The sequence below is a fragment of the Berkeleyomyces rouxiae genome, assembly GCF_048999995.1.
Source record: "Berkeleyomyces rouxiae strain 22BRR77 chromosome Unknown BrBRR77_ptg000012l, whole genome shotgun sequence".
NCBI classification, from domain to species: Eukaryota; Fungi; Ascomycota; class Sordariomycetes; order Microascales; family Ceratocystidaceae; genus Berkeleyomyces; species Berkeleyomyces rouxiae.
The window spans coordinates 2,007,452-2,035,360 of record NW_027396502.1 but is presented as its reverse complement, the minus strand read 5'-3'; the positions used below and the strand labels follow the sequence as shown (position 1 = coordinate 2,035,360).

General features: G+C 48.3%; 3 protein-coding genes across 3 annotated transcripts; 2 read left to right on the top strand and 1 right to left on the bottom strand.

Moving 5' to 3' along the window:
• Positions 1-3: 3 nt before the first annotated feature.
• BROUX77_007874 (uncharacterized protein) lies at positions 4-2,685 on the top strand (the record flags this gene model as incomplete). The annotated part of the gene is made up of 5 exons (XM_073753015.1): positions 4-72; positions 153-365; positions 427-530; positions 1,226-2,431; positions 2,508-2,685. The coding sequence occupies 5 exons, from the start codon at positions 4-6 to the stop codon at positions 2,683-2,685; spliced, it is 1,770 nt and encodes a 589-aa protein (XP_073602167.1).
• A 3,286-nt stretch (positions 2,686-5,971) lies between these two features.
• BROUX77_007873 (uncharacterized protein) lies at positions 5,972-7,030 on the top strand (the record flags this gene model as incomplete). The annotated part of the gene is made up of 1 exon (XM_073753014.1): positions 5,972-7,030. One exon carries the CDS (start codon positions 5,972-5,974, stop codon positions 7,028-7,030), a length of 1,059 nt encoding a protein of 352 aa, XP_073602166.1.
• Positions 7,031-8,053: 1,023 nt separating this feature from the next.
• On the bottom strand, positions 8,054-11,064 carry BROUX77_007872 (uncharacterized protein; the record flags this gene model as incomplete). Its single annotated transcript, XM_073753013.1, has 4 exons — positions 8,054-8,490; positions 8,556-10,235; positions 10,327-10,494; positions 10,608-11,064. The coding sequence occupies 4 exons, from the start codon at positions 11,062-11,064 to the stop codon at positions 8,054-8,056; spliced, it is 2,742 nt and encodes a 913-aa protein (XP_073602165.1).
• Positions 11,065-27,909: the final 16,845 nt, after the last annotated feature.

Sequence of the window (27,909 nt, the reverse complement as noted above, 5' to 3'; positions counted from 1 at the left end):
AATATGGCCGACTACTCATATGCTGCCGGCGACGAGGACAACGTCGAGCTGAAGCGCCTCAAAGCCGAAGTGGTGAGGTCCTCCACCATGAACCACAACCAACTGCCCGCCCGTCTACTGTTCGACACTAACCCTCAACTTATCTCCCATAGGATAATGACCCGGACAGTTTCGAGGCTTGGGAAAAGTATGTGAGGGCCGCGGAGATGGAGGGAAGCCTCAACAGAAACTCCAGCCCACAAGCCATTGCCTCGTTCCGCAGTGCCTACGATGCGTTCCTTCACAAGTTCCCGCTCTTTTTTGGATACTGGAAGAAGTATGCCGACCAGGAGTTCAACATAGCCGGGCCCGAAGCTGCTGAGATGGTAGGGACATGCACACATTTGAGAAAACTCATAATCAGCCTCGCTAACAGAGCTGGTGTAGGTTTACGAGCGAGGGTGTGCCAGTATTGGAAACTCGGTTGATCTATGGACCGAATACTGCTCCTTCAAGATGGAGACTACTCACGTCCCTCAGCCCGTCAGAGAGTAAGTTCATGTTATTGTGGGCGGATACCATTCATTTCCTTCCCCGGTCCGCCCATCGTCCCCCATCCTTCAATGTCTTGCAATACCCATCGAACCACAGGGACGGCCTTTGCCTTCTTTATGTCTGTGATAGTTTCCTCCCTCCCAAAGGACGCTCATGCGATAGCTCCGTCTCTGGCGTCTCTCTTGCGGTCACTGTGCATATATCTCGCTCTACCATATATATGACCTGCCGCAGCGTGCCCTTGACCACCAATGTTTGGCACACAAACCGCCCCCAAAGCTGCCTGTCGGTGAGATATTCCGAAACCCCCTCCGGACCGGCTGGGAATGGATTGACTCTCTACTGTTTTCCTCACAAGCCAGTATTTCGTCGACCTGCTACTCTTTCTTGGCTGGCTCCGACAGTCTCACCATGTGTTCTCTGAGAAACATTCTTGAGTTTTGTTGCCCCCTCCCCTCTCCCCTACCCCCTCCGTATTGCACGGGCGGCACTTCGTCTTTGACTGACTACATGCGTTGCACCATGGGCCGGTATGAACAATGCTATGACCATATCCGAATGCCATGAGAATGTGTTGATTGCAGATGCCAGCGTGATTTACCCAGACTCCTATTCAGTATCACATCCCCGTCTCCTTATCCTTTTAACCCCCCCTATTCACATTATGAATAGTCAACTAACTTATTTCTAGCTTGTTTGAGCGTGGAGCTGCTTGTGTGGGCCTTGACTTTTTGGCACATCCTTTCTGGGACAAGTACATTGAGTTTGAGGAGCGTCAAGAGTCACAGGATAGGGTCCTAGCTATCTTGATGCGCCTCATCCACATCCCTATGCATCAGTATGCAAGATACTTTGAACGCTTCCGTGCTCTCTGCCAGGATCAACCTGTTAAAGACCTGGTGTCCGAGGAAAATCTGATTCGCTTCAAGAAGGAAGTCGCTTCTGAACATGCAACCTATGGCGGCCCCTCTAAGTCTGAGCTTGAGATTGAGAGTGATATCCGGGCCAAGATTGACATTATGTACTACGAGATCTTCACACGTACGCAGTCCGAAACAACCAAGCGGTGGACTTTCGAGTCTGAGATCAAGCGGCCATACTTCCACGTTACTGAGTTGGACACCAGCCAACTTGTGAACTGGAACAAATATCTCGACTTTGAAGAGGCCGAAGGCAGCACTGCTCGCATAATCTTCCTGTACGAGAGATGTCTTGTTGCATGCGCGTACTATGATGAGTTTTGGTTCCGCTATGCAAGATGGATGTCATCACTGCCGAACAAGGATGAGGATATACGCAACGTATATCTTCGTGCCTGCACAATCCATGTGCCTATCAGTAGACCAGGCATCCGCATCCAGTTTGCCTATTTTGAGGAGAGCCAAGGCCGTATTGACGTTGCCCGCGCTATCCATGAGGCCATTCTCATGAGGCTACCCGAGTGTGTAGAGGCTATCATATCATGGGCGCATCTTGAGCGCCGCCAAGGAACACTTGAAGATGCCATTCAGATCTTCAAGGCGCAGATTGACTCACCCCAAGTCGACATTTTCATCAAGGGCGCCTTGGTAGCCGAATGGGCCTTTTTACTGTGGAAGGTCAAAAAGTCGCCGGCCGAGGCGCGCGAGACCTTTGCGACAAACATGCAGTGGTATGTGGACAGCCGCATCTTCTGGGAAAAATGGATCGAGTTTGAGCTCGACCAACCCACTACGTCCGAGAACGAGGGTGAGCAGAGTGAGCGCATAAAGCAAGTCTTTGATAATCTGCGCACAAAGAGCCGCCTCTCCAATGGACTGAAGTGTGCCTTTACGCAGAAGTATCTGGCGTACCTGCAGCACAATGGCGGCAAGGATGCCATGCAGCAGTTCCTTGTCTTGGACCGTGAGTTCTTTGGGTAAGTTTTCATCCTTTCTTTGATCGTTTTTTTTTCTTTACTTTCGACAAAGCCTAATACTAATGTTGCTCTATAGACCTGCTTCTGTTGCCGTTGCCTCCCGTGCCCGCTCTGGTGGCAAAGAAGACGGGCCCACAGCCATTGAGATGGATGATGCCACCCGGCAAAAGGCCGAGGGTCTGTATCACAACTTTTATGACTTCCATAACATGACAGAAGACGCTGCCGCTACCGGCACCACGTCATTCCACTAAATGTCGACCAAACCGTTTGTATCATGATAGATATGTGGCTGGCTGATTAGTATATATTGAGAGAAAGCGAAGGTAGTCTTTACTAGTTTCGTTTGACAGGCTGACGGCAATACTCTTCGTTTTCTCTCTACCTCTCATTTTCCTGTTGTCCTTGGTTTGGTCCCTTTCATTTCGTTATTTTACTTGCAATTTGTTCAAAAAAAGAGAAATGCATTGTGGTGGAAAGAAGGTCAGGTAGTTATTGGACTTGAGGATTGGATTAATAATGATTCGTTATGTAGTTTGATATGCTGTAACTTTTAGATACATACATGGAGCCTCGATTCAAGTCAAAATCTCTAGCTGTATCACTGTGAGACTTTTATGTAATAGTATTGAGCACTCATGGGCGTATAGAATTAGAGGTTGGAGTTCGGGTCTTCGGCAAGCAAAGACAGAGGGGCCAGGGGTAGGATGACGCAAACCCTTGTTTCCAGCGGGTCATAGTTAACTATGGATTTGCATGGGCTGGGTCTGTAAATTGACAAGCCAAGTGGGGAGCGAAGAACAAGAGAGGATCTTTCGACCGGCGGTATCCGAGAGAGTCGAGAGAGTTGGTTTGGGGCTGTACGTAAAGTGGTAGACAAGCGGGAGGTTCAATGAGATAAGGCCATGTGATTGGAGAATAGGGAGAGGCGTTCCGTGATATCACGACGGGAACAACCATTTGCATAGTTCTGCTTGTATGTAAGCTTCGGATACTTGGATACTTGTGGAACAGAGCTGTCAGGAAGCTGCAGCTTCTCGGTTTATTTCCGGCGGCGAGCTAATTTGTTCACGCCTGGTATTGAAAGCCGGGACTTGAAGTGAACAGGTGGTGTTGTAGTCATAGTTTCTACCCGCATTGTAGGCCTTTCGTTGGTATGACCACGGAGCTAGAGCCTGCACTGCAGTCTTGGGTCCTCTTGGTAGAGACTTACATAGGCGAATTCTCGTATAAATGACACAAGAAAACGGACAGCCACAGGCTTGTCACGCAGATTTTTGTTTTGGTGTAGCGATGAGCTGAGACCGGCATAACAAATATCCAACGAGTGGGCCATTGGGCTGGCCTAAAGTTCCATTGGGGAGCAAAAGGAACGATAACTATGTGTGTACATCCATACATCTGCTCTACGTACATACATATGATGTACGTGTGTATGCACGTTCAAGCAGATCTTGGCCGATAGCAGCCAGTCAGCATGTCGTGATTATTGATGAAGGAGTCTTGTGGCTCCGAAAGTCCGTGGACAAGCTTGAATGAGCCAGACGAAGACAAGCGGGTCAGATATAGGATACAGGAAGACGCTTGCAAGGAGAAGGAGGAGGGGTTATGGCTAATCGGCGCGCGTGTTCCGAGATTTTGGTGGATGGCCAAGACACGACAGGATATATGCCTGTCGCTATAGTGCACGTATGGAATGCCCATTACGACAGTGGGCCTGGAAGGAATTGCCGTGGGCCGAACGAAAGGTCGAGCCTTGGGTCTTCTGACGACGCAAGGTTTTTCCACCGTCGACAATGCTTGGCGAAATTTTCGAGTGCCAAGCAGTAATCTTCGGGATGCAAAAGTCTTGCTCCCGATTTTCGATACTTGCACAGAAATGACACGCTCATGCTGCCCTGCCCCCTTTCACGGCGTGAAGGAAGGCTTCTAGAATGACGGGTAACAGGTTGGTGATGACAAATGGACGGCACAGACTGCCCTAGGACCTGATTTTCTTCCCTGCTACCGATTCGTGTTCTGGATAGCCCGTTTCAACAAAAATAACCATGGGGTCCGTCCCATTGCCTTGAGAAACAGCTCATAGCAGACAGCAATATTTCCCCTCGGCAGCGACAGAGCTCCAATGTTTCTTTTCTCGAAGCGGGGCATACCTGGTCGCTATCTCTCTTTCTCCAGGCCCTTTCGCGTCTCCTTTTGTTCGACATCCGAGATCCTCCTAGATTCATCCTTTTATCTTCCCTTCCAATCCTTCGTGAATCCTTCAGCCCCCTCTCGCCCATAAATCCGCGGAGGACCGCTTGGCCTTGCCGAAGGCGAGAATCCAAACCATGGTACAGAGCAGGATTCAATTCGATTTCTACGAAACTGGGCCTGTCGGGGTGGATTTTTTGACTTTCTTCAGAGATTGCTTCATCTCCTGGCAACGGGCATGTAGAACTGGATGTTTTGTAGCTGTGGTGCAGATGCAGAGAGAACATGGCGACGAGGCGAGGTCGGGATGGGGCTGATGGTGGATTCGAGCTTACTCAGCAAGCAATATGCTTTGTAGAAGATATTCTGGGGCTTTCCATTCTCTTGCTTCTTGCTTCACAATGAAAGAACAAGTATTAGTTGGAGCCTCCAGCTTCAAGAGCCTGGAGGCTTCCTTCTCCCCCCATCCCTGCGCCTTTCAAGAAAGGGACGCTGCTGCAGCTACCAGGTTTCCACTAAAAGAAAGGTGTGCATTTGCATTTGTAGGATCTCTCTGCCCTCAACGGTTTCTGGCATGCATGCTGGCCAATGAGAAGCCGGGTATTTGTGTATGAACGGTGCGCGTTTGCCGTTTTTGTCTGATGGAACAGTGGCCATTGCACAAAAGCTCTGGCTCCAAAAGTGAAGTCATCTCCAAACAGCCCCCCAAAAAAGAAAACACCTGTAGTTATCAAGACATGGAAATCACAGAAGTGAAAACAAATCCATATACGGTCATCATATTGCTAAGAAGCCATGGAGATATTAACTCTACCTTTCATGAAGAGACAGATGATCAAGTCCACCATTACTAGGCTTCTCAACTGTGGCTATTTCCATTTGATGCATCCAAGTTAACTGGATGATTCCTTAACTATATTTCCCTTGCTTCCTGCTATATTTGCTTCGTCCTGCCCCAATTTGTTGCTGAACTGGGTAGTTGCTTGGCGCCTGTTCCTTCTTGCTACCTTCTCGCCTGTTCTGTTGGCTCTTTCCTCGTGTGTATAAAGCCTTGGCCTCTCTCCTCCTCCCACCTATCTGTCTTCTTTCACTACCTCTCCGAGTTTTCTCTTCGTCTTGGTTTCTATTTCGTCCTCCGTATTACCACCAACTTTGGTTGTTTCAGCGCAGTGTTTTCCTTTCTTTTCCATTGGTTCTTAATCACATCACTAGCTATCAAGGTAAGTTCAACTGTCAATCTGCCAGAATTCTATTTCCACAACGCCCACCCCATTCACCCGCCTATCCCTTGATCTTGGTGTCAATCCGTATGCAGCGACACCATTTTCTAACAATTATCTTCCACAGATGGCTTCCGTTTCTCGCCAGTTTGCCCGCTCGGCCATTAGAGCCTCGACCCGCCGCGCCTTTGTCGCCGTTCCCCGCCAAACTGCCCAACAAGGCCGTCGCTTCTACTCCTCCGAAGCCCCCCAGAAGGGCAGCTCTAGCCTGCTATACCTGGCCGGTGCTGCTGTTGCCCTTGGTGGCGGTGTCTTTTTCTACAACCAGGGCGCTTCCGAGCCCAAGGAGCGTACTCAGACCGACTACCAGGCTGTCTACAACGAAATTGCGCGCCTCCTGGAGGAGAAGGACGACTACGATGATGGCAGCTACGGCCCCGTCCTGCTGCGTCTAGCGTGGCATGCGTCTGGCACCTACGACAAGGAGACTGGAACTGGCGGTTCCAACGGTGCCACCATGCGCTTCAACCCTGAGTCTGGCCATGGTGCTAACGCCGGTCTGAAGACTGCCCGTGACTTCCTGGAGCCCGTGAAGGCCAAGTTCCCCTGGATCAGCTACTCTGATCTGTGGATTCTGGCTGGTGTCTGCGCTATTCAGGAAATGCAGGGCCCTGTTGTTCCCTTCCGCCCTGGCCGTGTTGACGGCCTGGCTGCCGCCTGCACTCCTGATGGCCGTCTTCCTGACGCTAGTCAGGGTCCTAAGCACCTGCGTGACATTTTCTACCGCATGGGATTCAACGACCAGGAGATTGTTGCCCTGGCTGGTGCCCATGCTCTGGGTCGCTGCCACACTAGCCGCTCCGGCTTCGATGGTCCCTGGACCTTCTCTCCTACTGTCTTGACTAACGACTTCTACACTCTGCTTCTGGACGAGAAGTGGCAGCAGCGCAAATGGAATGGTCCCATGCAGTACGAAAACAAGAGCTCCAAGTCGCTGATGATGCTACCCACCGATCTATCTCTGATCCAAGACAAGTCCTTCCGCAAGCACGTCGAGGCCTACGCCAAGGACAACGAGCTGTTCTTCAAGGACTTTTCTGCTGTCTGCCTGAAGCTCTTCGAGCTGGGTGTCCCCTTCACTTCCGGCTCTAGCGAACGCATGGTCTTCAAGCCTACTAACGCCTAAACCTTTTGCTCACATGGTTGAAAGTTACTTGGTTTGTTTGGTTGTCCGACTTTTTACCCCCTATTTATGTTTCCATGTTTTCTGCCTTTGCAACATACCCATCCATACATTTGTTTGTTTCTACCAACTCATTAAGCCGATGAATACTCCCTTGATTCATCGTGCTATTCCATTAGCTGATGGACATGCTGTAATATACGGCTAGTATTTAGCTTTGTACAAGTACAATGATGAATTTCTTTTTCCACATAACATCAACTCTGATCCCTGGTTTTGTCTCTAACTACTTGAGATGCAAGTTACTTTGCACTTTGTGCATGCTATTCCTATTGGCTACTTTCGCCATATCTATAGAAACCGTGTAACCATGGAGTCCTCGTTATGTTAGTCTGGTTCTCACTCATGTATCACAGAGCGCCATTGTCCTTGACAAAATCAGGAATAGTAATTCATAGACAGAAACAATAGCTAGACTAAGTAAGCAATGAGATAAGAGACGAAAGAAAAAAAAGAAAACAAAGAGCCCCTCCATAAGCTACAAATAAGTATTTACCACCTTTAGAAATCCAAGATGTCCAGACATGAAGTGCTATGCATGACCTGAACAGAATCGTTGAGTGTAAAGATGAAGGTAATTTTGTCATGAAAAAGAAAACTTGGAGCAAAAGAAAAACAAGAGAACCCACCGAGCCATAGCACCAATCTAAGAAATATCTTGCCAGGAAGTGAAAATGCGTGTATATAGGAAAGCAGAACAGATAAAAATGGGCAAGTAGGCAGTGAGAAACAATGTGAGAGAGAAGTATAAAAGATAAATGAAGAAAATAGAAAGCCAAGCAAGGGACAAGAAGGAAAGAGAAAAATAAAAGGCAGACAACAAGAAGATGCCAGTCGCTCGACAGAGTGTGTGGCTCAAACAGCACAGAAACTGTAATTCAATAGCTATCACTGAAAAGTGTGATTTGGAGACATGGGCCTGTATTCCAAGATATTGGTTTTTTTTGAAGATGCAAAAATTCTTGCTTATTGTTGCTGGCTCTGCCAGCAGCTCTCCTGGATAGTGGAATAAGCCTCCCCGGACTGGACAGGCTGAGTCGATTGGCTAGACCATGTCTGCGCAGAAGAGGAAGAGCCCTGGCTTACTGGTGGTAGATACTGACGGGGGGTCTGGTCAGGCGGATAAATGGAGTGATTGGCGGTGGTGTACGAGTGGCCCATGGCCGGCATAGACGAAATGTGCATGCGGGCCGAGGACATGCGGGCCGATAACGCTGGCGACAGGCTGCTGTACTGCTGCTGGGCCGGTTGCGATTGCTGGTCTGGCAATGTGGGCGTGTTTTGGGTCGTGTAGCCCGAGTAGCTGCTCTGTGGTGTCTGCGGAACAGTTTGCTGCCATACCTGGGCGGGTGTGGGCGGCGGGTAGGTGTAGGTCTGTGTTGTCTGGAGCGCGGGCATCGAGGCTAAGTGCAAGAGAGGTGTTAGTGAGGGGGAAACACCGGGTAGAAGATCTCCTCAGTAGACATACCTCTCATTGCTGACTGCGCCGTAGGTGCTTGCGACTGAATGGTGTATGGATAGGGAGAGTTTGCGATCATAGACGGGCTCTGTGCTGAGGCGGATGCTGAGGGAGGCCCTGACGTGGTGCTGGTGTAGGCTCCATAAGGAGACTGGGGTGAGCATCTCACGCTTGTACTTGAAGCTACCGTAGCAGGAGCAGGCACCGGCTCGATAGCAGGTGGAGGCTGAGTGGAAGCAGCATGCGCGTTATGAGAACGACGCCAGACATCGTGATTATAACTACCGCGAATATCGCGCGACTGAGAAGCAGACCTTTCCATGTCGTATGTCTGCTGGCTGTGGTTACTATAGTCATTTGGGCGAGCTGGATCATGGTACGTCTGTCCAGCAAGCTCCTGGCGAGAAGTTCTGGAATCTGTGTAATCCTGTGTCACCGAGGATGGCAGGATCGGATGGTCATAGTAGCCGGTGTTTGACGGCAGAGGCAAAACAGAGTGTAGATAATGGGAGCTAGGGCCAGGGTAATGCGCAACAGGGTGGCCGTATGCAAGATCATGGTGACCGCTTTGTATCAGTACATGTTGGTGTTCTGCAGCGGCCTGAGCAGCAGCCTCTTCTGCGGCAGCAGCAGCTTCGGCAGCTCTCGCCTTTGCAGCGCCAGGGCGCTTATCGCTAGAAAGCTCGTCTTCAGTGAAGCCTTGCTTGATAGCCTTGGCTACCCAGTAGTCATCCCGCACGCGATGGCCATTGACAATAACTCTGCTGCCAAACTGGCGGAACATGGATCGGGCAGAGACCAGAGCGATTTGGCGCGAGCGGTAAGAGTACGGGATGATGCTCAGGCGCACTAGCTCCTCTTTTTCAATGGGATTTGCTATCATCTTGTACAGAGACCGGTTCTTGTTAAACAGCAGATAGGAGTCTCGATAGCCGAGGACACGTGCACACTCGGTGGCAAGCATGAAGAGCTTGTCGGCGCGGCGAGGCAGGTGAAAAGTCTTGCACAGGTATTGGCGGGTTCCCGTGAGTTGACCATTCAATAGAACCTTTTTCTCTCCCTCCTCATCGAACTCACGAGGAATGTACTCATCGCCAGTGGGACACACGTCACTGGTGGTATGATCCCGCACTGTAGGAAGGGACTTGACGACAGGAGGCTTGGTTGGCTTGGTGGGCGGGACTGAAGCTGCAGAAGTGGGTGTTGGGCCAGGGGCTGGTGGATGAGCCATTGACGGCAGTCTCTGGGGGATGTATGTCGATATATATGAAATAGGATGCGGCTGCTGTTCCATCACGATTCTACTGGGCATGCTCTGAGGATATAGTGTTGCCAACGGCGGGATGCTTTGGTAGGTGTTGTACATGTTGGCAGTCTCCATGGTGGGAGTGGACACGATAGCCGACAAGGGGGCACATCCGGAAATTGTTGATGGGATAGACGAAGAAATAACAGTAGGAACAGCTCCTGAAATAGATGCTGGGATCGTCATAGACATCGTCATCGGCATAGTAGTGGATGGGGCAGAGGTAGCAGAGCTCGGTGTAGTATCAGAGATGACACTAGAGGCTACATCAGCAGAGGCTCCTGCAGTACTAGAAGCGTCTGAAGTAGTCATGGATCGTGACCGCGGCACCGCTCTGATACGCTTTGCAGGGTTTTGGCTTGGGTTCCGCGACAGAAAAGGGCCTTTTAGAGTCGAGTCAATATTCATCAAGTGCCAGACCAAAAGCTACAATATAGTCACTCTGAATTAAGGGCATGTCAAGAACTTGCTTACCTTCGCTGCCCTCTTCAGGCGTGCTTATTACAGCAGGGAGCATGTACTGGTAGGTTGGGTCTACGTCTGGTGAACGGGAGCGCTTCAAAGACGGCATTTGTTGTCCCTCCAAAACAACTATGCGGGAGAGAGAGGTTAGGTCAGCAACTTGCGGGCAGATTTGTGAAGCTAAGGTTGAGTGGGTTAAAAAAACCCCTAAGAGGTTGCGACCTTTGGCTGTGATTGAGATAGAGCCCGATACTGCTCGTCCATGCATGTAACCGCTCAGACTGTTTACATACCTCCTCTGTGGCCTAACACTGATGAAGTCATGGGGGCTTGATCAGCAGGACTTCGAGCATTGCCTGTTCCTACATGATTGTCCACAGAAGGCAGTGGCTCTGACTGAGCCTGCACCTGTGCTGAGATTTGGGGCTGGTGCTGTGACGGTTGACGGGCTGCCCGTAGTTGGCGGGGCTGGTAGATGGGTCGCTGCTGTCTCTCCTGGAACTGCTGCAAAGGTGATTGGGACTGCGAGTATGGTTGCGTCTGAAGAGAGGGCTGGTTCTGGGGCTGGAATTGAAGCTCCGGCTGTAGAAGAAGCTGCAGTGGAGGCTGTGCCTGTGCCTGTGGTTGCGGCTGCGCATGTGACTCGCGGGAAAACTGTTGCGGGAGCTGGAGCTGCGGTGATGAGTGGAACTGGGACTGAGGTTGTGAGTCCAGCTGCAGCTGGTGCTGCGTCTGCGGTGAAGAAGGCATAGAGACCAAGTGGTCCGGCGCCAAAAGAAGCCGCTGGGTGTATTACCACAAGATCGCAGATAGAGGGCAAAGTCTCGAAGACTGCGATGAAGTGTGGGGCTTCAAGTGAGGTCTATCTATTTCACTTGGGATAGCTTCTAGAACAGGGTACAAGAAACAAAACGTCAGAGGCTAACAGTCGCAGGAATAGATTCAAAGATGGGTCGCAGGAAAGCCGTTCACTCTGAAGTTTGCACAACAAAGCCTCGGGGAATAAGAGATGGACGGCTATGTAGGTCAAGACAAGGTGGAACATGTAAAGGCAGATGGATGCAGGGCGACGTGAAGCAAATATAGGGAGGCCGAAGTTGAAGACTGCAGAGAAAAGGAAAGGGGAAGAAAGGTAGAGGCACAAGAAGGAGGGGGGGTCGGATAAAAGGCAAAAGCTTAACAGGTACAAGCAGAGATAGAGGAGGGGGCGTACGATTGGTATAAGTGGAGAGGTAACAGAACACCGGTGACAAGGCCAGTCCAAACAAGTGTAGGAGCAGAATGGTGCAGGAAAGATAAAAGAAAAAAGAAGAAAGCAGGATAATGACAAAGGGCCAAAGAAGAGGGCGTACGCAGGCTGATGTGGTGCAGGGACTCGAGACAGGATGTGGTTTAACACCACGGCAGCAGAGATGTGAATATAAATAGAACTAGAACCAGACTCACCCACAGAGACACAAAGCTCGACGCCGGTATGAAGAGTCCGAGTGTAACTAATAGAAATTAAACAGTGTGTTTTCTGATTTGATTCTGGCCAACAAGTCCGTCCGGCGCGGTTATAGGCTCTGGCTGTTTGGGCTGCTGTGTTGGCCTGGTCCAGATGGACTAATAGGTTGAGAGTAAGTAAACAAGTGAGTTCCAGCGAGTCGCGCGATGCTGGGGTTTTCGAGCAAAGTAAAAAAGAAAAAAAAAAACAATAGTCGGCGGAACTATGGGAACGAGGTGAGAGCAAGCCTACCGAGCTTAGGCTCCGTGTGTGACTTTATCGGCTCTGGGATTGATTCGAAGAAAGGGCGGCAGAACGGCAAAGAAAAAAAAAGAAGGGGGCAGAAAACGGCAAGACGTTGAGTTGAGTGTGGATGGAGAGAGAGAAACAAGGTGTTGGAGGTGTGGACAAGGTCAGAGAATAATATATACTTGAAGTCGGCAGAGGCTGCGGGTTCCGTGTTTGGAGACAGACTTGTGAGGTGTTGGCGTAGTCCCCTGCCATCAGATCTTGGACAAGGGGATTTTCATGGAGCAGCTTTACTTATATCCCACAATCATCTTGCTTCCTGCGCGAGAAGCACAAGGCAGGGCTCCATAGAGGAGGCGTGTGGTGTGAGATGGAACTATCAAAAGGCGGAAGGGGCGTGTGGCATCGAGTGAAGAGCAAGCACAAGCTGTTAGCTAGCCACGGGGGGGGGCTCAACCGGAATTAACACCCTGGCCACGGCCAGTAAAAGGGAAAAAAAAAAAGAAAAAAAAAACTACAGGGGGGTATGATTAGCGGCCGGGGACCAACTCAGACGCAGGTCTGTAACTATGTTTTCTTGAGTGCTTGTAACTAACTATACACTTGGAAATATCAACGTCCTCCCCGCAGGCGTCGATGTGGCTGGCCACTACAGGTGGTATAGCTGACATCTACAAGCCTTGGATCTGCTCGAGAATTGACCCTCCGAGGCTGCTCCAGCACGGCGGCTTTGCAAGTTAAGACCAACAGGGCGTGCTTATTGCGCGTTGAATACCCTTGTGTGTGGCCCAGGTTCAACGGCATTTTAACAGGCATTAATTAAGCAGTGAATCTCGAGGCGGTTTTTTTGGTTATGGCCGTCAGGAAAAGTACAAGCCGGAAAGCGTGCCCCTTAAGCTGAAGCTGTAACTATTTGGTGTAGTTATCGGCCAGGTCGCACAAAGCGGTTGGTGGCGGATGTTGGCCGGGTCGGCTGTAAGTAAGTAAGTATGTACATATGTATGTAACTACTTTTATGTTAATACTGCACACACCGTTCTATTGGAACCAAAGTGCTAGTAGGATCACTAACAGAGTCGTCGAGTGTGGGACTACTTGAGCCAAAGAACATGCGTAGAAACATGTAGGAAGTTGTGAAGGGGTCAAGACTGTCTGAATAATTGCATTGACCACAGTCCGCATTTTGGGTGCCGCGGTGTACTAGTCCCTGTAGCTAGAGTTACTGATATGGCAGGGAAGGGAGAGACAGGCAAGCCCAAGGCTCGGCTGCCACAGCATCAGATGCTTCCTGTTCTCGATTTAGGACCAGCAGTTGAGATGCAGAGCCAGAATCCGCTGAACCATTGGACGGAGACTTATCCGAGCGTGAGTTTCGAGTGACTTGGAATCACCAGGCTAATACACAGAGGAACCTGGGGCTAGAGAACAGTGTGAACGGAGAAAGAAGGTCATGGGAGCAGGAGTAGCCACACGCTCAAGAGCTCTGAGGGGGGGCTCTGTATGTTTTTTTTCTTCATACACATATACGCAGTTGAACCATAAAGTGCTCGCGTAAAGCTGAAATGCAAAGGCTGCGCACAAGAACGGTGTGAGACAAGAAAGGAACACGGGCGCTATCCTCAAACACAAAACAGGAAGAAACAAGAAATCATCTGAACAAAAGAAATTGCTCTCGATAGCGCGCAGAAGGCGTGGTGTAATATGTGTGTAATAAAAGAAAAAGAGAAAAGAATAAAAAAAAATGAAAAAAAGAAAATGGCCACCTCAGAAAAGAGCTCCCGTCACCAGATCTCGGCCCAAAGACAAGAAAAAAAGGGAAATGATCCAAGACACATGTTAATCGGGGCGCAGAGCCAAGAGACTCCAGCACAGCTTGTCATTCATCTGGAGCCATACAAAAGGCCCGCAACAATCTCCAGCTACGCAAAGAGGGAACTGGAGCTTCAGATTCTGTGCCCCCACGCCAACTGCCTCCTCTACATTCATACTCTCGACTCATCCTCCCTTTCCAGCCTGGCCACAGCCTGAACCCAGACGAGTCCCTCTTTCACGGCGATAGCCTAACGCTCAAGTGCTCAGTCTGCCAGAGCGAGAACAGACCAGTTCTGCCACCTCTATCGCTGCTATCGCCATCCCCTCATCATAAGACCCGCTGGCAACCAATTAACACCGGCGCTCGTCATTCAGCCTCTACGCGTTCCAGACACACTCGCTCTTCCGACGCAGCTGGCTCTTTTCGGAAAGCGTCTTAGCTGTAACATTCAGTGATGGGTGTAATACTAGTGCCGCTCTGCTGGTGAGCCGAGGGTTCTCTCAGGGTCTGCACAGAGGTCTGGCGACCTTGAGAGAAGCTGACGTCATTCCAACTTTGGCACTGGCTAAACAGATTCCCGTAGTCTTGTCTGCTTCGTTGTCTTCCATTCCTTACCCCTCTTTTGCACACTCGGTCTACTTTGCAAGTATCGCCGCACTCTCCCACTTGCCAGGACATATCCTGTCCTCAACACTTTAACCTACATGTGCTCTTCCATATTTCACTGCTCAATCCCTGGTGGGATGATCAGGAGCCGTGTTTCTCAATGCGAAATACAGCATTTAGTCGGTATCCACGTAAATATATTCATTTCTCCTGCATAAACACTCAACAAACGCCAAGCAAGTGGGCCACATTTCGGCTAGCCGTGATCTTCTGTACCATTCCTTCCGTGAGTTCTATCTTTCGTTTTCACCCTACTAGCATCATGGCCCTTGTCGAACCATCTTACATTCTCCCTCCGCCGTGTCTGCTTCTCTTGGCCATGTTCGCCTAGAACTCCCGAGAAATGACGGGGGACTCCTCACCCATATTTCCGAGCAGGAATACTAGGAGTGCCGAGAGATTAGAATCACAACAAGCCTACAAGCAACAAAGACCCTACTTGTAACTATGTACATACACACATTTGCTTGTCCACCCTTCTAGGTAGAATGTATACATGTGCGCAAGACGACTAGCACATGGCCAGTCACGCCTAGCACCTCATCACAAGGAAGCTCGGCAAGATCAGTCCCCCACGTGCCATTCCCACAAGCCACACAGATTCGGCGTAGACTAAATAACTAATATACCACCATGTGTTGGCCAAAATCTTCGTCTTCACTATCCTCCTGTGCACTGTCTAGGTATTTAACCAGACACAAAAGATGTCCCAATGCCAGTGATCTTGGATGAATGCCAGTAAATAGTATCTATGCATACGCACATGCATAGTTACGCATACATTGTACAGTGTACAATTGCACACTTGTACAAATATACAAACTGGTGGTACTGCATACGAACCTAGAGAGCACATACCACGTCCCTTCGCATGATTACATCACATGCAAGGATTCTTGAAATCCCACACAATAGCAAGGGTTAGATTACTGGGGGGGCGGGGCTGTTCATTCTTCTCAGACAGAACCACCATCGAGAAGTATTCCACTACCAACTTGTTCGGCCTCAAGGGCCACCAAGCGGCGAGTGCTTAAACGGGACACCAACCCTAGACTTTTTCTGTCAGCCGACTGCGTAATAAGATGTGTGGGTGTCGCACTATACTTTTCCAAGGACCCTGGAACTATAGTTAGCTAATCCATTGCACCCAACTTACAACCAAACAAGGCGGTCTACGTGCGTGTCCACTAAAGACATAACAATGTAGATCCTTTTTGTGAAGTTACGTGTAGTAGTACAATCTGTGTTTGCCTGCCCGAGTCCGGCAAACGTGCGTGCTTTACCTGGCAAGCTTGCTGGCCCTTGTTGTGGGTTAGGGAGCTTGTAAAAAAGAGAGGCGCATGCCAGGGATTCTTCCAATTCATTGTCCAAATGTCATGCGAGTTATGGTGTAAACTCGGCCTAATTATTCCGGTGTTACAGTAGGGTTATTGTAGGGTTATGGTGGACTGGTAACTTGCACATGTGTTTGTGCTACAGAAGCTTGACAAATTCCGTAGCATAACTTTCTCTATTGCTACGACGACACTCGAACTCGGTCCTACGCAAGTACGTAATGCCATGTCGATTTTTCCCTTGACAGTGGCCAAAAGGCGTTTCAATAGCACTCGTGTTAGTATCGACAAGACACTTAAAGTCAATTTGTTTGTCCACAAATTTCACCCCCTCAGGCTTTGTGTGTTTTGCCCAGATCATACTGACTTATAGATATGTCAAGCAGGGGTCCCCCTGCAAACATGCAACAAGACAACAGCAAAATTCGTGCTGCCATGTGCAGTGCATATCCACATGATGGATGCTGTTGTGAGGCCCCAAGCTTATTTGGTTGACTGGAACAGTGGGAGCTTCAAGTGGCATACCACCCGCTCGTGTATTCTGATGCACGGGAGAGGCATACGCTGTAGCATCGCCCCAGGGCTTCATATTATGGCACGGATACTATAGTTTATGGTGCGCTAGTTATAAGCTCGAGTAGCACTGCTACCATGACACGACTTGGAAGTACAGAGTCTATTGTTGTGGATGTCCTACAACGTCAAACCTCAGTGTCCAAAAAAAAAGACAAGGTCTATTCGCGCCAAATCGTCATATTCAGACGAAACAATGCTAATTTCAGCACATCATCGTGCTGTCATAAGGTCATTTTCCGCCATGGACAGCAGCCAAATACCGGCAATCACGAAATCAGTATGTTTTGTGTTTACGAGAACTCATAAGTTCTCCCTTAGATTTGGCCGTTGAAGCGAAAGTTGAGGGGAGCGAGTTTAAAGCAAGACAAACTATTGTCGCGTAATTGATACAGAGCCAGTTTTACCACGTCTTCTTTGCTTGGACTGTTCCCATAGACGAACCACGTCCTGAGTTATCTCGAGATTAGGAGGTCGACTACCCCCCGGCAAAGTCGCCAACATGGATAGATCAACGAGATTTAGGGTACAAGAATAGTGATGCAGATGGATTTTGCAGGTAACATCACCATAGCCGAGATGGTTGCATGAGAGTCTCGAATGAAGAAGAAAAAAAACGTACACTATCTACTTAGTTACCTACTTACATACTTGGACGTCCGCATGTATCCAGACTGTTAGAAGGCCGGTGTCGAGCAGGGGGTAGGGACCCAACAGGGGACAAGCAAGTCACGATAATAAAAGGAAGGAAGAGGTTCTATGTGCAATTAGGAGATCGATCGATGAGTATGGAGCAACAGAAGTATGTAGCACCGCTTGTACAATTAGATGGTCTGGGCCCCGAGCTAAAGCTATGCCTGCATCGCTTGTGCGAATCCAAAACAAAGGGACCGAAGCCAGGAAGGCCATGAGATCCAAAGTGAACAAGTCAAGGCGAACGCGGGACATATGAACGTGGTCATGAACATGGGGGGGATGTTAATCATCAAGGGAGCTCCTTCCCCTGGTTTCTTGTCTCTTGTGCCCCCCCGACTCCCGACGAAACTCTGTTTTTCTGTACCAGGACATATGCAAGTGTAGATTTTCTGGGTTCCTGTTTTTCTTCTTGTTGTTCCTATCTTGTTGTTTCACGTGTATAGGTTCCTTGTCGGTAGTCGTATACTTGTCCTTGAAGCCCTTGTAGTCGTACTGCCAGCCAATAGAATTTGATTAAAAACATATCGTTCTTCTGCTTTGGGACTTGTGCCAGAGTTATACCCTGGGAACTGAGGCACGCTCGGATATCAACAAAACCAAAAATAATAAATCCCGAGCAAGTGGTCTTGGATTGGATGTGTGCGCGGGCGGCGGAAGCACAATAGAACAAGAGAGCAGATAAAGTCTTGCCGGAGATCGTCATTGGATTAAAAGGGGCGGAGGTGTGAGGGCCAGCCAGTGTTGAGAGACCGGCAGCTCTTGCCGCCTTGTGGATACAGGGGTGGTTATCTGACTTTTTGATTGTCTGGCCCCGTTTGATGCTGTGGGCAGCCGATGTATGCCTGTACATATATACAAGAAAGCCAAGCTTTGGCTAAATGGCCACAAAGTTGCAGAGTGACTCCGGGGAGGGGTTTTGTCGTTGGTGCTGTTGTGGCTATATTTCCTGCCGTTGTTCCTCCAGCGCAGTATCGGAAACACAAAGCTATTCTTCTATAGTGGTTAACTACTATATACACCCACTCCAACAGCTGTACAAGGCTGTACAAGGCGCTGGTCTTCCTGGAAGGAATACCAACCTCAACTTGAAGTGCGGAGTTTGTGATCCCGGCTTGGAATCGTGTAAGTTGGGTAAATAATGTCAAAAAAACCCCCAAAAAAAAGCCCCGAAATCGCGAGTGCCTCATATGTCAACATAACAAGCGACCAATCACCAGCCTTCATAGCTCAGTTGGCAGAGCGCGACACTAGTAATGTCGAGGTCAGCGGTTCAAATCCGCTTGAAGGCAATTGAACAATAGCCGGTGTATCACCACTGATGTTTCTCTTTTTTCACATCTTGAAAAGAAAATTGGCCTCGGGTATTGTTGTCACACTCGAACTTCAAGTTAGCCCCAAGCCTTCGTCCCCTTGACAAGCCCAGGAGCCAGAAACCTTGTTTGTTCCTTCTCATGCTCCCAAGTTGGAAGTTTTTTTTTCTTTTTTTTCCTTCTTGTTTGCTCAAGTGACAACGTTTCCGGGAATAATACGGACATGGACACAGAGAGAACAAACCCGAGAGAAACTGGGAGGCCTCGGGCTTGGCTGCTGGCAACTTGATTACGGCGATGATATTCATTATTCTGCCGGTTTAGAGGCGTTCCTAGACCCTTTAACGATGCAGGAGCAGAGAAATAACCGGTTTTTAGAGTGCGGCTGACGCCGTCATGGCACTTCACACACCTTTTTTTTTTGGTTTTTTTTTTCATGTTTCCTTTTTTTTCTTGCTTTGTTGCTGATACATTGTCGCGGACTGTGTTGTCATGACAGTGAGCTCTGCTGCTAGAATGCCAGAGTCTCTATTTGGTAATGATTTTGCACTTTTTCTCGAGAAAACAGAACAAATCAGCATGGTTCGCTGCGAATTAGCCTGAAGGGAGGGAAGAGATCTACGCCAGATGAGACTGGACCAGGGGGGCTTGCGAAGAATAGAGGAGGAGGTGTAAGAGAGAAACGTGCTCTCTTTTCTGGGGGGAGAGGGGGTCGACACGTTGCTTAGGCGGATTGAAAGACAATCAGAAACGAACGTGACGCCGCGGCGGCGGGAAAGGAATTTGACCATTTTTCCTTCCGCCTGTCACAATTTTGGTCAAGCTACTTGGACATATAAAACAACAAACTCTGTAGTTCCAACTTGTCTGGCGTATACGGCACAGGACCCGACAAGTCTGTGCAAGTCAGAGCAATATTGAGCCTGGAGGACGATGTGTATGAGTGGAAATGCGAGCGGTTGTCTTGCTTGCCGCAATGGCAGGCTATTATGTACAAGAATACATAGTTGTGTATGTACAGACAGCATTAGCACACCGGGGCTTGCAATAAGATGGCAAAACAGCATCTGGGGCTTGGCTTGGTCAGGCAAAAGCCAGCCAACCAGGCCTACCAACCCCATGTTTGCCGGCCGGCAGATAGGACACCAGAATATGCATTAAGATACGCATATGTGACCGCCATGTTGCCCGCGGAATGCATGGTGTGTATAGCTCCTCGTTGCATATCCACATAGCATAAATACGCTTGGACCCTGTAGAAAAGGCGTTTATATGTACGAGTACACTGTTACATGGGCAGAGAACTTATGAGCGGTCGGCATTTCTACATGTTTAGGCAAGGGACCAGGGCGCGATGGAGTTGACATGCCGCCACCATTTCTTTTCTGCCCTTGACCATTTTCTTTTGCAAACTTGTATAGACTCAGCATACCATCTTACCATCCGCCATCACCAAGGTGGCTTACAGGAAAACGGGTTGTTGCATAGGTGGGTGGGGAAGTTGTGAGGGGCTTCAACCACAGTTGTGACTGTCTAGACGCAAGATATCACTACCTTCGATCACGGCCCAGGATACAGGTATACATGTTGGCATATGGATATGTGCAGCAGCCCAGAGATTGAAAGAGCGGGTCATAAAGAGTGAAGCAGGGTAAAACAAAACGCGAGTTGATGTTTGCAACATATGATAATGATGCAATGCAAAAGGGGGGCTGTCTCTGATGTAGGCCAAGTCAAGACATGCCTGCTTCTGCGTATGTACAATGTACAAAAAAACATGACGATCATATGTGAGTAGTATATGACTGCAATACATCTACACACTCACGCTGGATGTACGAGTCTCGGAGGCCGTTCTTGAGTCGCGATACTCGATAGCGAGACGAAGCAGAAGCCATGCATGATGCAAGATTACAGTATCTCGCGATATATATACAAATAGGGTCAAGTAGCAGTGCAAGTGGGTTGTCAAATCCAAAAAATAAAATAAAAAAAAATAAAAAAAAAAGACAAGCAAGCGACAGTGCTGAATTCATGCAATGCTTTTGTTCTGTCGCAATGGGCCATGAGAAAAGAGCAAAAGGGCAGCAAGTGGGATGATGAAACAAAGCAAAGCTTATTCGCGTGTCGTTGTTTTCCAGATGGTCTGAAAGCCTAGCCTAGACTAGCCGTTTACAGCGGTCGCTTAATGACTTTTCCAGAGCTAAGCTGCTCGAAGAAGCTCTAGAATCCCAACCCTGGCCGCTATTCTGCGCCTGATCTGGCGCCATGCGTGGTGGACTGCTGGCGAGTATTCGGCCTGTTAGGTGATTGAGATCTACAACTGTCATGGGCAGTGGTCGGTGCACAGCAGGTCACATGCTTTTCTTCCATAGCATGTATGATTATACTGGCGACATTGGCCGTCTAATCTACGTGACAACTTAAAGGCATACGGACACGTTTTCCAAAACCCTGTGCACAGTACTTGGTCTCTTGACGTGCTTCTGATCGCCTGGAAACATGGCCTTAGGATTTTGGCAGCGCGTATCTATGCTCTGAGCACATGTATGTGTGCACATGTGGATAACTAACCACACAGATTGCATAGTTAACTATATCGAAATCAACTGCTCCCCTTTCCCTGAGCTAGGGCTCAACCACTGACTGTGCTGGCCCCAACCTGCGGGCTTTCTCTGTGTTACGGTCTGCCCAGTCCTGTGCGTGAAGCCCTGTTTTGTACAGGCATACCATGTCATCCTATTTGCCAAATTGGGGAACCAAGTTAAGGGATGGCCAGGACCTATCATGGCGGAACGTAAGGGAACCACTATTGGAAGACAGATAGAAAAAATAGAAGAGCCATAGGCAGTCATGTCTCGGATCACCATGAGGTTAAACTTGATCACAGAATTTGCTTGTCAGGGCCGCACCGACCAAGTACGCAGCATGGCCAGAGACAGCACAGCCAGAGCGTTTGGGCCGAGTTGCCGAGTCCACATGTCTCGATAAAGAGCCTATTTCCAGTAGTAAGTTTCTGTGTCAATTCACTTTCACTTTCACTTTCACTTTCTATCCAACTAACTATACACAACTACTTGCGTTCAAATACTAGAGTATGTAGCTGATGGTGATGCAAGGGAGACGATGAAGGGAAAGATTCGGGAAATGGGTTGCAGTCAACCAAAGATATTTCGACACACCCATCAGGTGGTTGGTGATTCGGGCGCATGAACGTATGCAGCTTGAACAGAGCTGCGGTATAGCGTGGGTTGCATGAAAGTAGAATTCATCTGAAAATTTGTAGTCACTCGCAACCTTCTTTGTCTCCGAGTGTGTATTGAGCGCTACTCTGAAAGAACTTCCAAGCTGGGCTGCTGGGAAAGCTGGAGACTACCAGGCTTCTGACGGTACCAGAAAGCAACCACATATGGCTATATGTAGATAACTACATTGAGTTAGTTTCTAGATAATGCACTCGAAGGTTGCGCTTTCATGTAACTACACCACTTGCACGTCTCCTATTACTATCTTGCTTACGCTATATTCGACGGAAAATGACCTGCATGCGCCTACTACCATGAGACAGAGAGAGTAGGTCCATCCGAGGAACATACAAACTTTACTACCCAGGAGAAAATAGGCAAAACTCCTGAAAAGAAAAAAACATACGGTTGAACTACATTGAGAAAGTCCCCGTGCTTTGGGTTGCGCGCCTGAAAAGTACGCTGTAGATGTGCTTTCTGTGATCACTGAAAATGCCCTGACCACTGATCGCTCAGTGCCGAGCCTCTGGAGATGGAGGGACCAGGGAACTTTTACAATAATTATCTTCAAACGCTCTGAAGCGCGTCGTGGACGGAGACCGAAGAGATCTGGCTCTTGAAGTTGCAAAGACGGCATCAGTTATAAATATAGTTAGGCGGAAGAGGTAGACTTAATTCGCCACGAGGTCTAGACTCTAGAAATGGGTATAGGTGGAGTAATAGGAACGCTATACTGAGCACGAGGCATGCCATGCAAGAAGCTGACTGTCGGATGTACAAGTATATATAGTTGCAAACTTAATGAAATATGATAAGTAACTAAAGAAGCATGATGCAACCTGGGCTACTGATGCAAGTTCAGCACATTATCAAGAGAACTAGGGCCGGGCTTGAAAACACCCTTGGTCGGAACGTGTTTTTATGAAAGTCCCTCAATCGAGTGAGTGCCACATACATGCTGGTGCTCAGATTGTCTGCCTCGAGGGTCGGAGCCCATACGAGACTCTGTCCTTGTTGAGATGTTGTCACTATAGCTCAGTGACAAGCGCTAAAGGATTGAATTGGAATGGGGAGATAATTGAGACAGACGCGTGGAAGCTGAGAGTCTGGACGCTTCCTTGATGTATATAATCTATATCATGTCCTTACAATCCCCATACTCTGTGCTCATACGGGCGATACAAGCAGTCTGCCAACACGTCTATGTGATCCTACCGCATAGTCTACGTCTCTCCTGCTATAAGCCGCAGTTTCGTCTCATTTTCACATCATTGCACAGGATTGTACCACGACGCTACGAAGGCTCCCGCCCTAAGAAAGCCCGACTAGTGGCTATTCAATCGTGAAATAGAGGTACACTCTAGAGTACAAGACATTCGTGGAGAGAAGGAGAAAAGCCCAAGACGATTTTACAAATTACGTCAAACAGAACTTGAGAATGCTGTGGGGGAAACAGGAGCACAAAAGTTTCACTTCTATTCTTCTTTCAACAGTAGTGACCTCTCTATCGACATTGAAACACCGATGGCTGAGACTGCTGGAGCGCATGTGTGTAAATGTACTGAAGAGCTTAAGCGTAAAACTCCCATTAAACCTGCAGGTGTACTGGGCTCGGGACCATATGACCTGTAACTAAGAAACTCCAAACGTGACACTAGTGATTGGATATCCCCGTAGTAAACCTAGATTCTGGTTGGTGTCTCTGGCGACATTAAGCAAACCTATCAGTGTGGATGTGTAAGAAGGTTCTGCGCCAATGGGGACCTGGCTGTGCACAATTAAATGTGAAGTTCTCATGCGACGTTAATGTCTGATACTACGTCTACCTAAACATGTCTAGTATAGTCTTTTTTCTAAGAAGCAAAGACTGATGTACTTCTCCCGTAGACAATGCGGCAGAAATAACCGATCTTTAGTACGCAAGCAAAGCATAGCTCTGCGTAGTAGCCTCGGCCAAAGATGGAAGGTTGATGATTTGATGTGACTGCACTACTTTGTATTTCTACTTTACGCCTGCAGGAGGTGACAGAGAAGTCTGGGGACAAGACAAGTGACAGTACAAGTCTAAGAGCCCATGTATTTTCCGCCTTGCCTTTCCCCGAGTCTAATTCTACACGTATTTGCATACTATGCCTTTTCGTCTTGGCTCAGTGCAGAATCAGGAGATACATGTAACCTGAGCATACAAGTCTCATTGGAAAGATCAAACGCTGCGATACGGTCGGGCCATGGGCTACGTGTAGGAAAGGTGACTAGTCACTTGTACACGTTACTGGTCTGGTCTTGACCTGGCTCTTTTGGCCTTGCCTTGCGTTAGTTTTCCCAGCTGTCTTCTCCTTCTTCGCTATCCTTGATGCTTCTTTCTAGGCGTGAGACGTTATTTTAGGTGGAGAGATGGAACTGCTTTTCACTACCTAATTTGTGCGATGATTTGGAATGCGTAGAGGAGGCCGCTTCAATGAGAATAGGGCACTGGGGGGTATTGTCCAAGATATTCCTTCATTCTTTGCCACTGACAGGTAACGGTTCGATTAACCATCTAGTCGTATCGACGACAGATGCTGATATGGCAATACACGCCCTCCCCCGGACATTGAAACCGATTACTATCTTGTGCTGTGTAGCCTATTAAGATGAAGGGCCGCATTAAGCCGAATCTACTTCTTGAAGCCGAGACAATGGGCAACCCAAGCCTCAGCATTTATTTTTTTTGTGTCAAATACTTTAGTCCACTAGGTTGAAGACTGGGGCACTTGGTTCAAGGCATGCTCACACCTCTCTTTTCCTTCATATCTTCCTCATATTCTCTCTTCTGGTGGCTATATCTTTCCTCGTGCCTCAGCAGTAGGTTGGCAAAAGTAATACACTAAATAGTTATGACAAACGAGATAGAGAGTAGTTAGGACTTGAACGAATCAGATGCATTAAAGGAAAGTTGCGTCATCAGAAATTAGAAGGCTGGCTCAATGACAGACCATTGAGACTGACCTTGTCCATCTTGCATTCCCATTGCTCATGGCCCCCGTGACGTGTTTGGTGTATTGGCGTCCAATACTGCACTAATGCAGATTATCAGTACAATTGTATTTTGCTACCCCTTGATACTCTGAATGGAGTTTGTTGTTTTTATTTTCCCTGCCGCCAACAATGGCATCAAGGTTGGTCGACCAGAGAATGTGCAAAGTAACTTCAGAGTTCTAATAGAGGGGCCAGTTCACATTGTACTCTTTCTGTTTAGAGGTCTCTATCCAGTATGATATCTCCTATGGTAGGGGTTCTTTTGGGTATATAGAAAAGGTAAATACAGACATGCAAGGCACGTAGTCCATGTATATCAAGATCTACAGTACACACATTGGCTACATGCACGCCTGCAAAAGCAGCTAAAGAAACATACGAGTAAACTTCTGGCCATGACTTCTATTCCATCTTTGTTGGCTACCACATGACCCCAGAATGACATCAACAGGCATCCAACCGTGTACTGTATTTGACTTTTGTCTTCAAGTTAGCATCAACCATATGACAAAATGTCTCGCTCATGACAGTTCACGGCGTGCTGAACTCTATCCTTGGCTTTGAATTGCCTGGATGTCTCAAACACATCTCTTGGGGTCTCTACAAATCAAAACTTCTCAGCTACTGAGATATACCACACTCTATCAGCCTTTCCATTGTATGTGAAAACGAAAAAACCAAAGCACTACCCAGACTAACGGTTACCACAGTGCTGGTCTCAATTCTGCTGCGACTACCTATTTTTGATCGAGCTCAACTACTTGTAAAACAATTTTGCATGATCCCGTTGGCCCATCTACCTGTACTTGGTACATGTAACACTAATGTGTCTTAGATATTACGAGAATACAATGATGTCCTGCTAAACGGGAGGTTGTTGGAACTGCCTTTTCTGGCTCGTTGTCATTATACAAGCTGTGGCAAAGATTTCCCCATCGAGATAACAAGAAAACGATGTGAGGAAACACTTCGGAGTCCGAATGTCACACCCTTTTTTTCCTAGACGTAGGGCGGAGTTGACTATGAATTGTGCCGAGATTTTACTAGGTGGTGAGACATGTCTTAATGACTTCATCAGACCGGCTCCTCTACTCTCTAATGAAGCTGCTAAGTGTCTCAGGCTGCGGTTCTTCTACGGCCGGTTGAATCACAATGCGTTTTTGATAATTAAAGGCTCCGTTTCTAAAATACATGTTCATAGCGCCCTATCTATATATTGGCTGTGGTCACATAATTCTTACGCTTTATTTTTTGACTAATGTGAAGTACTTTTTCATCGTGTCTGGGCACTCCACATAACAATGGAGTCCTTGGCAGCTGGATGACTGGATACTAGCTGGCAGGCCATGAAATATGACTTTGTGTGTCATAATGTTGTACTCTTACAGGTCAACTATTAGTGAATGTATGGCCAGTTGGGAAGTACGTAGATAAAGAGACTAGCCTAGGAAGGGTATACAGGAAGGCAAGAGAACCCGAGCCTATGGTAGCCAAGTATTGCGAGTTGGTAATGATATAACACAACGTGGTGGAATACGGGGATTCAATTTATGTTGCCATCGCTTTCACCGGGAAATGGATGGAATATATTGATACTGAAACGATGTATTCAATGGATGTTGACTCAAACAGGAAACATAATGCTCACTCTTTTATGGAGGCGCCCTGCTGGGCTGAGAGTAGTACAAGCCAAGGAATTTAGGTTACACAGTAGTAGTACCTGGGTTTGTCGGGCTAGCACTGTTGAGCTAGCCGGCTTATCCCGTTTTTTCGTGTGCCTTTGTAGCTTGATTTGATATCATTTAACATGAAATGAGGCGCATTATACTGTTGATTGATTGATTCTTTATTTACCTGTCTACTCGCGAGGTATTCTCGGCATACGACAGGGGACTACAAGTAGTACCAGAAATTACATACAGAAACAGAAACCTAAAATCCAAACCATGCATACAGAAACCCCCCGCACAAAGTGTAATGACTAAAGTGTGTCCACCCGCCCAGCCCAGAGGCTGTCCTTTGCTTGTGTGGCCCCAAACCTGGCCCAGAGTCCTGGCCTCGCCGCTGATGCAGACCAAACATAAAAACAAAAACAAAGGAAACAACAAAGGGAAGTACAAATAAAGAGAGAAACAAGTAGGAAAAGGGGAGGTGATGGCAGCGCAAACGCGCTAAGGGGGAGACCCCGAGGGTACGCCGTCTCCAGATGGCAGAGGGAGCGTGGGAGGGGCCGCGTCTTGCGCCTGCGTGTCCGGCCTCGTGCGGCGGTGAGCCAGCAGGGCCGTGGGGGCTTTGGCTGCTTTGGCGGCCAGCCAGCAGGCTCCGCGCTTGGTACCGATCAACTTCTGAAAGAAGCTGCTGGACACCCGCTGTGGGTTGTGGCATTATACTGTTGTATAACTGCAAAAAGATTGCATCATCACGGCTACACTGCCCTGCTGGCAAAGTTCGTCACCAGATTGCAAAAGGGACTCTTCACCGGGAGGTGACCAAAAAGAGGCACCCCCACAGGTTCGGAGTTGTTTCCAGATTGACTGGAGCACTGGGAATTGAGCCCAATGCGGGGGTCGAACCCGCAACCTTGAGATTAAGAGTCTCACGCTCTACCGATTGAGCTAACCGGGCGCTTTGAAGTTGTGGGAGTTGTTGAAGATAAAGTTGTTAAGATTTCTTATATTTGTTAAAAAGTGGGGCCGGAATGACTGTATACACGCAATCGGCCATTCGGCCAGTGAACCCTGGTACACGGCATGAAAATGGACAACAACAGGAAGACTACCCTCTTGAAGTCTTCGCGCATCTCCAATAGTTGATTACCCAGTTGCTGCGGCTTAGATCATGCCATTGCACATCTGCGAATTAACAGTAGGCACAGTTAACTATGCGAACCAATACAAATGAAAAACTCGCTTAGTCTTCCTTCATAACTCTCGGGGGTGGTGTCTGTGACTCTGGACCTCTCTCTCTTTCATGTCTTTCATGAGAGCGCTACAAAGCCAGTAGAAACAAGGGCTCGATGCTCCCGTAACTCAGCTTTTCACTCTGGCGTTACAGCAAGGTATAAGTCCCAAGGCCGCTTTATTCTCATTTGGAGGCATGTCCTCATCAACGACTCTTACACTTTTCCCACTATCCTCCACGAGACCATTGAGCTTTGATCACCACTCCACATACTAGGTCGATATATCCTTTTAAAATCAGGGCT